The 9414-nt window shown below is 55.7% G+C and overlaps 1 protein-coding gene across 1 annotated transcript; it reads left to right on the top strand.

Annotated features, from left to right (window-relative positions):
* Nucleotides 1-324: 324 nt before the first annotated feature.
* On the top strand, nt 325-9289 carry EPHX2 (epoxide hydrolase 2). Its single transcript, XM_042836363.1, has 19 exons — nt 325-477; nt 2157-2241; nt 2424-2583; nt 3467-3657; nt 3868-3990; nt 4323-4397; nt 4609-4704; nt 4844-4922; nt 5153-5187; nt 5342-5368; nt 6530-6615; nt 6746-6857; nt 6998-7072; nt 7562-7607; nt 7694-7796; nt 7891-7960; nt 8044-8124; nt 8891-8949; nt 9029-9289. Exons 1-19 carry the CDS (start codon nt 377-379, stop codon nt 9111-9113), a joined length of 1689 nt encoding a protein of 562 aa, XP_042692297.1. The 5' UTR covers nt 325-376; the 3' UTR covers nt 9114-9289.
* Nucleotides 9290-9414: the final 125 nt, after the last annotated feature.

The raw sequence follows: 9414 nt of genomic DNA, 5'->3' as shown, positions 1-9414 counted from the left end.
TAACGTAGGGCAAAAGCCAACAGATTTGGGCACTCGTGAGGACCTGGCAGACCTCTACCCCAAAACCATGGGGTATCAGGGGTCCCACAGCCCCCAGAGGGCGGTGGTGGGGCCGAGGAGCGAGGACATGAGATGTCGGGATGTCCCCCGGAAGGACACACCTGTGGGTGAGCGTCCCTGCGCTGAGCGCCGGAGGGAGCGGGCCGGCGGCGCTAGGACCTGCGCGGCGCTGCTGGGAGGGGGCGTGGTCACAGGGTAGGGGGCGCGGCCTAAAGCATCGAGAGGCGTGGTTATGGGAAGGGGGCGAGGCGGAGGGCGCGGCCTTCAGGCGGCTGAGTGGAGGTCACGGGTTCGAGACCGGGCGGTGGCGGCAGTCATGGCGCGGCGGTTTGCGTTGTTCGATTTAGGCGGAGTGCTCTTCGAGCCCGGCCTGCAGCACTTTCTGGGCTCCTGCGAGCGGAGCTACGCCTTGCCCAGGTACGGCTAGGCATCGCTCTGTGGGTTCCGGCTCGGAGTCCTAAGAGTCGCCCGCCCGCTTGACAGCGGAGTGCCTCTCAGCCTAAGACACGTGGAGACGAAGCGGCGATGTTGTGTGTGCGGTCGCCGCCCGCGCGGAGTATGCGGGGTCTTAGCGATAAACCAGAAGGGACGGGCGGGGAAGGGGGTGGAGTGCAGGATGGGGGTTAACCCCCCTGAAATTGGAGATTTCTATAGAGGATGTTGACGTAGAGGTGGAGAAGAGCGCCTGATGGGTGTGGGAGAGGAAATAAATATGTTTTTGTTCATGAAGAGCCCCAAACACCCCAACTTGGAAGGGGGAAGCCATCAGCCCCTCCCTTATGCCTTCAGTGGGGCTGCGCTGCCTGAGACCCGACATAAGTCTTTGCACCCCCTGAAGTGCTCCGTGCCAGCCTTCACACTGCCCGAATTGGGGTGTTTCACCCCATTCTGATCCCAGAGACCTTTGGGAACCCTTTGCCCTGTTTGACTTTGGGAACTTTACAACGCCATCAGCTCCTGAGGGTGAGCAGAACAGGTCGGGGCTGTTTGCACCACCTAACGTGTGCGGGGCGGGGGTTGGGCAGTGGGATTTCAGCACAGCGATGCATTTCGGTGCGATTTGCAGAGCTGAATCAACGAGTTAAGCAATACAAATGCAGCGGAGCAGATGGAGCAATAAATTCCTCCATTATCAGCCGATGAAACATTTCATCCTTCACCTCATTACGAAAAAAAAATCGGCGACACCGATCTCGCTGGCACGGGGAAATCGACCCGAAGGAGTTCTGTCCCGGAGCCAGCGCTGTGATTTTATTTTATTGCTGCCTTAGAAGGCCCTTCGTGAGCTCCTGATAGGGACAATTATTTTCCCTGAGCTGCAGCTTTGCACAATTCCTCGCTCTCGGCTGTTTTCTCCTTGGCCAATCGGCCCTGCATTGTACTGAGATGCGAAGTAATTGAGCTGCCAGCTGGAATGGATGGGTGGCCTCCCTGCGCCCCTATGATGGGGATGGAGGGGGTTGGTGCTCAGAGCCACCTCCATCTGATGCATCTCTCGCACCCCCCCCCAGTCTTGGGGTGCCCAATGTTCAGTCCTGGGGTGCCCCCTTCCGGGTTTTGGGGTGCTCTCCCCTTGGTTTTGTGATACTCCCCTTGGTAATGCGGTGCCCCCCAGGCTTTGGGATGCCCCTTCTTGACTTTGGGATACCCCTTCTTGGTTTCGGGATGCCCTCTTTTGGTTCAGGGGGTCACCTCTTTGGAGGCTTGGGGTACTCCCCCCAGTCTTCGAGGTTCCTCCTTTGGTTTTGGGTTGCCCTCATGGTATTGAGGTACCTAACCTTTGGTTTTGGAGAGCACCCCCAGGCTTTGGGATGCCCCCCCCTTGGTATTGGAATACTGACCCCTTGGTTTTGGGGGACCACCTTTGCTTTTGAGGTGGCCCTTCAAGATTTGGGATTCCCCCTTCTAGGCTTTGTGGTATCCTCTTCCATTTGATTGTGGGGTATCCCACCATCTGGTTTTGCCATGCATACCCCTTGGTTCTGGGGTACCCTCCAGACATAGGGATACCACCCCCAAGCTTTGGGGTTTTGGTTTTCACCCCCAGGTCCTGGAGTGTCCCCTGACTGCAGCACCCCCCTCTCTTCCTTTTGTAGGAATTTCTTGCGGGACGTCCTGTTTGCAGGTGGTTCTGACAGCCCCCACAACAAGGTGATGCGGGGGCAGATCACCCTGTCCCAGGTGAGTGGTTGAGCACAGAGTGGGGGGTGTCCATCAGCTGCCCCTATATGGAATGGAAGGGTCAAGGGTCTGGAGTTGAACCCTTTGGTTTTGTGGGATGCAGCTGTTGAAAGTGACGTGCAAGGCTACTGGTGCTGCCTCACCACAGGACTGTCTCTGATGGGATGTGGGATGTTTTCCAGCTCGTCTCGGAGGTGGATGAGGGTTGCAGGCAGCAGGCCTCCACTTCAGGCATCACGTTACCAACCAGCTTTTCCATCGCCCATGTGTTTGAGGAGGTAGCAGCCAAGGGCACCCTCAATGCCCCACTGCTGCGGGCTGCCAGCATGCTCCAGAGGAATGGTGGGTGCTGGGGAGCTGTGGGGTATCCCTGCTCATTCAGGATGGAAAAAACCTCTCAGATCCCCAAGTCCAACCCTAACCCAACCCACCGTGCCCACTGTGTCCCTCAGTGCCACATCCCCACGGTTCTGGAACACCTCCAGGTTTGGTGACCCCACCACCTCCCTGAACAGCTGTGCCACTGCAGCTCTGCTCTTTATGAGAAGAAATGTTTCCTAATATCCAACCTGAACCTCCCCTGGTGCAAATTTGAGGCCATCATCTTTCAATCCTTGGGGACAGGAAAGGCTGCGCCTTTAGGTGGTTTTGGTGCTCCTGGGTAGTGTTGGGGTGTGCTTGGTTTGTTACCAAGCAGAGCCTTGATGATCTTGGAGGTCTTTAACCTCAGTGAATCTATGATTTTATTTAGGGATATGGCTTTGTGGGCATGGTGGGAATGGATCCATGATTGGACTTGATGTTCTTAGGGCTCTTCTCCAAGCTTGATGATTCTATGATTCTAGAAGTAGGCATGGTGGTGGTGGACTGCCAGACAGACTTGATGATCTTGATGGCCTTTTTCAACCTTAACAATTCTATGATTCTATTTAGGGACACAGTTTAGTAGGTGTGTTGGGGATGGGTTGATGGTTGCACTTGATGACCATCCAGCTCTTTTTTTAACCTTTGTGACTCTATGATTCTGAGTGGGCATGGTGGTGATGGGTTGGTGGTTGGACCTGATGATCTTGGAGATCTTTTCCGACCTTAGTGACTCTACAATACAGTACCCATGATTGCATCCAAACGGCTTTAAAATATCTTTGGGGAAGGAGACCCCTAGCCTCTCTGGGCAGCCTGTGTCGCAGTCACGAAGCTTTCCCTCATCTCTGCCTTTCCCCAGGGTTTAAGACCTGTGTCTTCACCAACAACTGGGTGGATGACAGTGCAGGGCGGCTCTTCACCTCCTCTCTGCTGACCATGCTGCAGCGGCACTTCGACCTGGTCATTGAATCATGCCGTGTGGGGCTGCACAAGCCAGATCCCCGCATCTACACCTACACCCTGGAGCTGCTGCAGGCACAGCCACAGGAGGTACGGGGTCACCATCGTCCCCTACAGCTTCCAAGATGCTGGTGGTGATGGTGTCCAGAGAGGCTGAAGGCTCTCCTTGGGGAGCTCCAAAGCCCATGCCTATGGTGCTAGGCACCCTACTATGGGTGGGGAAGAGGGGGGACCCAGGGGTGCCTCTAGGCCCAAGCACCCTTGGGATCTCTGAATCCCTTTGTCTGGGATCTGCTCCAGGTGATCTTTCTGGATGACGTTGGGGAGAACTTGAAGCCAGCCCGAGAGATGGGAATGGCCACCATACTTGTCAGGGACACCGACACCGTCCTGAAGGAGCTGCAGGAGCTGTCAGGCGTGCAGGTATGTAGTGGTGCTGTGGGGACACCTTGACCCCTGCTGGTTCATCAGAGCCTGTTGGGTTCTGCTGTATGGGATCTGGGAAGAGGTTGGATCGCTATTCTCTGACGTAGGATCAGCAGTATTAGGGTGGGGGCACAGCTTTGGGTGTCCAGTGCTGATGGGAAGAGGAAGCAGGCACAGTTTCTCCATCCATGAGCAACTCGTGGAGCATCCTGCTGTGACCTTGCATCCAGTGCCTGCATGGCAGTGCTGGGTGACACTGGAAGCTCAGCACTTCAGATGCAGCACAGCAGATGCAGTACTTCAGCTTGGGAGCTCTCCTTGCCCCGTAGCTTCTCCAGCAAGAAGAACCGTTGCCGACTGCCTGTGATCCAGCCACCATGAGCCATGGATATGTGTCCATCCGGGTAAGAGGGACAGCAAATTGTGGTGGGGACAGATGTGCTACTGAGGGCACTGGGACATAGGCGAGGATTTGTCACCTGGCATCGCGCTGTGCTGGAGGGGCTGTGCTGCATGGTGTTCCCCATCCACCCTATGGCCTATTGCCATGCATGTGGCTCAGAAGCACCCAGGGTGCTCTGAGGGTGCTGGGTGCTGAGGGTTCTGTCCCCACAGCCCGGTGTGCAGCTGCACTTCGTGGAGATGGGGCATGGCCCTGCTATCTGCCTGTGCCACGGCTTCCCCGAGTCCTGGCTCTCCTGGCGCTACCAGGTAAGGGGATGGGGAAATGGGATGGCCATGTTGGCGTGGTGACACACCAGGCATTGCCATGTGCCTTTTTTTGGAGGTTTCTGTGGTTTTCTGCTTTCCTTTTGGAGGTTTCCATGTTTTTTACTGCTTGCTTTCTCAGATTCCTGCCCTGGCTGATGCTGGCTTCCGTGTCATTGCTTTGGAGATGAAAGGCTACGGCGAGTCCACAGCACCGCCAGGTGAGCAGTACCCATCCTTCCCCATAGGACCAGAATGTACCATGAGCATCCCAGTGTTTTTCCCATCCCTTTGCACTGGATGAAGGGCTCAGGGCATAGTGTCTGCTGTTGTACCCAGCTGGGTGGTGTTGGGCACAGGGCTCTTTCACCCTGGGGAGGCAGAGGGGCTGTCGTGATCCCTTTAGATAAAAGGGAGTGCTGCAATGATGGGAATTCTGTCTTTTGTGCAGAGATAGAAGAGTATTCCCAGGAGCAGATCTGTAAGGTAAGGAGCTGTGGTGCCAAATAGAGATGGGAGGGCTGGAGCTGGAGCCCTGGGTTTTGCTACTGCTTATGGGTGAGACCCATGGGGGGGACCTCAGCCTCTGCTTAACACTGGGATGTGGAACCCTCTGACCCCAATCTTCTCCATCCTCCAGGACCTTACCGTTTTCCTGGACAAACTGGTAAGAGCCCCCCACCACCTGCCTCCATATCTCTGCAGCTTGTGCTCTGTCTGTATGCTGTAGTTGTGAACTTCAGGACAGGGATGCTCGTGTCTGCCAAGATCTATAGGGATATCCTTATAGGGTCTGTCAGCTCCTGTTCTGTGTTGCCTCCTCCAGTCTTTAGCTGAGTATAGGGATATGGTACCCACCTCCACGGGAGCATCATCCCATGGCAAACCCTTTGGAATCACAGCAGATCCTGGAGTACTCAACCTGGCAGCCCCCATCCCTTTTTATAGGGTTTCAGCTCCCATCCCCCTTTTGGGAGAGGGTTAAACCACAGCACAGAGCCTTGCCAGCCTCAGCTTCCCCCCTTGCCATCCTCAGGGAGCTCTTGCTGCTGGAAGGGAGTTTTAATTATATTTCTAAACATCAGCTAATTACAGAGCGTCTGCTTCGTTGTTGCGAGCTGGTGTTCTAATTGGATTTGTTTGTAGGAGCCCGCGGGGGTCAGTGAGGAGAAAGGAAATGTGGGGAGCAGAGCAGTGGGTGTAGGATCTGGCTGCCCTGCAGGGTGCTGCCAGCTCCTCCCAACCCTACATCCCACTGTCACCTGGGGGCTGGTCCCTATAAGTTCCCCTGCAGAACCCCACGCTCTACCCTCTCCTCCATCCTCACCCACTGGTAGCGAAAGGCCCCCCAAAAGAAAGAGAAAACTGCTGTTCTCTGATCTTTTTTTTTTAATGTTTTTTGGGGAAGGCAAAGCTCTCCATGCTCAGTGCTTAGGGTGCTAGTCTCTGCTTTGAGTGTGGGGGGGGGGTCATTGGGCTCAATGGGATGCTTACCTTGTGGTTGCACTCACTAGAGTGCTCTCATTAGGGATATACTCAGTGGGATGCTCACCTTGGGTTTGTGTTCATCGGAATGCTCTCCTTTGGGATGTAGTCTCTGGGATGCTGGCCATGGGGATGAGCTCAATGGGATGCTGTCCTTGGGGACACGCTCACTGGGATGCTCACCATGAGGATGAGCTCAATGGAATGTTCTCTTGGGAATGCACTCAATGGGATGCCCTCCTTGGGGATACGCTCAGCAGGATGCTCTTTTTGGTGTTAAACACAGTGGAATGCTCTCCATGGGGACGCACTCATGGTCCCCCTTCCTGTCCCTGTCCTGCAGGGCATCCCACAAGCCGTGTTCATCGGTCACGACTGGGGTGGTGTAGTGGTCTGGAACATGGCCCTCTTCTACCCTGAGAGAGTGAGGTGGGTTCATACTTCACTGCCCTTTTGGGGACAGCAACCATCTCTGCAGGGAGTGCCCCATTGCCTTTCATCCTGCAGGGGGTGCCTGGCTTTGCTCCCTATGGTGACTGTGCTCCCCGCATTGTCCTAGGGCCGTGGCCTCACTGAACACCCCATACCGACCAGCAGACCCCACAGTGGACATCGTGGAGAAGATGAAAAGCTTCCCTATGTTTGATTACCAGTTCTACTTCCAGGAGCCGGTGAGTCAGAAATGAGGGACCTGCCCATGTTGGGGTCCATAATGTGCACAGTCTTTGCCTACCCCATGGCTGGACTCCCAGTGCCATCCCAGTGCCATGGGGCACCCAATATCACCCCACTGCCCCATCTTACACTGCAGGGCGTCGCAGAGGCTGAGCTGGAGAAAGACATCGGCCGTACCCTGAAAGCCCTTATCCGTTCCATCCGCCCAGAGGTAGGAGAGGAGCTGGGAGGGAAAAGGATGAACCTGGGGGGAGGTGAGCAGAAAAATTTGGGGATGGCTTTATACTGCCTACGGTGCTCTTCAGGCACGCTCCACCTGCGTCTGCTGCCCTTTCTGCCTGCAGCACAGCCTGCATTGAGCTGCCATCACTAGGGACCAGAGTGAACGCATCTCTGTGAGCAGTGTGGGGCTCACAGCCCTGTAGAGTGATGAGACCCTGCAAAGCTGTGCTTTGAGGAAGGGGGTGCTTTGAGGAAGGAGGTGCATTGAGGAAGGAGGTGCATTGAGGAAGGGGGTGCATTAAGGAAGGGGGTGCATTGAGGAAGCGAATGCACTGAGGGAAGGGGAACATTGAGGGAAGGGTATGGTTTCTGCATCCTTTGGGGTGCAGCAATGCTTGGTGCTGACTCATGGCAAGGAGGGGCTCACAGCCCCACGTTGGCCATGGATGACACCCCTAGCATTGTGCCATCTTTTCAGGACCGCCTGCGCTCGGTACCTGGCATGCATAGTGTCCAGGAGCGAGGTATGGGGCTTCTTGGGGGCACAGCTCTGCAGTGGGACTGAGCTGGGGGTTGGCCATGCTCCCAATTGCCCTGCTTTGTGCTGTAGGGGGGCTGCTGGTCGGCTTCCCAGAGGACATTCCTGAGAGCCTCATCCTGCACGGTGCTGTGCTGCAGTACTACATCGAGCGCTTCCAGAGGTCTGGCTTCAGGTAGGAGCAGTGCTGTGCCTCTGTAGGGCTGTGTCATGGGCTGGACGATGGAATCAGTGGAGCTGTGCTCCAATTCCCCATTCCCTTTCCTCAGGGGTCCACTGAACTGGTACCGGAACATGAGACCCAACTGGCACTGGGCACTCTCAGCCAAGGACAGGAAGGTGGGCACGGGGATCTCCCTCATAGAAGCAGCGTGTGGGGCCACCACAACTCAGATAAGTGTCACCCTATGTGTCCCCTGCAGATCCTCATGCCAGCACTGATGGTGACAGCGGGGAAGGATGTGGTGTTGTTGCCCAGCATGAGCAAGGGCATGGAGGAGTGGGTACGCGTGGCCCCATCCCAAAGCCATTGGGGTGGAGATGCTTCCGTGGGAGCTCCAATGGGAATGGAGCTCTGGGAGGGGGAATTATGCTGGGATATGGGCTGGGGTGTGGGATGTGGGGAGTTAAGGAGGGTTGCAGGGGGTTGCGGAGGGGGTAAGAGGAAGAATAAAGGGTGGGTGAAGAAGGGGAGGAATAATTGGGGAATAAGGAAGGAATAAGAAGGGGGTAATGAGGAACCGAGGGGAATAAGGGAAGAATAAATCAGGAATAAGGGGAGGATAACGGAGGAATAAGGAAGGAATAAGGGGGGAATAAGGAAGGGATAAGGGAGGAATAAGGGAAGAGTAAAGGGGGAAGAAGGGAAGAATAAAGGGAGAGTAATAAGGTAGGAATGGGGAGGACTAAAACAGGAATAGGGAAGGGATAAGAGGGAAATTAGAATGTGAATCAGGAGGGAATAAGGAGGAAGGATAAGGAGGGGAATAAGGGAGGATGAGGGGAATATGGAAAGAACAAAGGGGGATGACGAGAAGACAGGGATATAAAGGGAGAAATAAGAAACAGGTTAGGGAAGGAAAAGGGGGAAATAAGGAGGGGATAAGGGAATGTGGGAAGAATAAGGGGGATAAGAGGGGATGGGGGGATAAGGGTGGGATAAGGAGGGCATCAGGTGGGGCCTAGAGGGGAAGGGGTGGTATTTCCTTCCTCAGCAGAGGCAGGAGGGGGTCTGCTCCTGACCCAGCCCCCTCCTGCTTCCCCCCAAAGATCCCACAGCTGCGCCGGGGGCATCTGGAGGCATGTGGCCATTGGACACAGATGGAGAGGTGAGGGCTGGAAAGGGGGACCCAGGGCTGGACCCCCACTCTATGCCAACTCCAATGCTACTCTCTGCATCCCCCCCAGACCTGCGGCCCTGAACAAAATCCTGGTGGAGTGGTTGGAGGGCCTCCCTCCGGATGGGGCCATGCTGAGGGTATCTCGGCTGTGAGCATCCCTGCAGCTCCATCCCAGGGCTCCCCTTGCCCTGGGGTGATGCTGGAAGGGAGGATTTGGTAAGGAAGTCTGGATGCACTGACGCTGCTGCTGCTTCAGGAATTGCCTTTTGCCTTTGTAACACAGAGAAATAAAGCATCCATGGGGCTCAGCCCCCCACTGCTTCTCCCATGGGGTCTTCAGGATGTGGGTTGGTGCTGCATCTCTGCAGTACCAGAGCTCATCCCATTCCTGTTTGCTGAGCTCCAGGCCCTTGCTGCGGCCTCACAAAGCTTGGAGCAGACAGCCAGGATGGT

This window comes from Centrocercus urophasianus, unplaced genomic scaffold (genome assembly GCF_019232065.1).
Source record: "Centrocercus urophasianus isolate 14NV4802_14NV808 unplaced genomic scaffold, USGS_Curo_1.0 seq_596, whole genome shotgun sequence".
NCBI lineage: Eukaryota > Metazoa > Chordata > Aves > Galliformes > Phasianidae > Centrocercus > Centrocercus urophasianus.
Note: the sequence above shows the minus strand (reverse complement) of the source record. Positions and strands in the feature narration are given on the sequence as shown.

Bases quoted from the DNA above. Each gene is read 5' to 3' on its own strand.
- EPHX2 (XM_042836363.1), top strand. From the start codon at position 377: ATGGCGCGGCGGTTTGCGTTGTTCGATTTAGGCGGAGTGCTCTTCGAG. The intron at 2,242-2,423 runs GTGAGTGGTTGA...GATGTTTTCCAG, and splicing joins GGCAGATCACCCTGTCCCAG to CTCGTCTCGGAGGTGGATGA. The intron at 2,584-3,466 runs GTGGGTGCTGGG...GCCTTTCCCCAG, and splicing joins CAGCATGCTCCAGAGGAATG to GGTTTAAGACCTGTGTCTTC.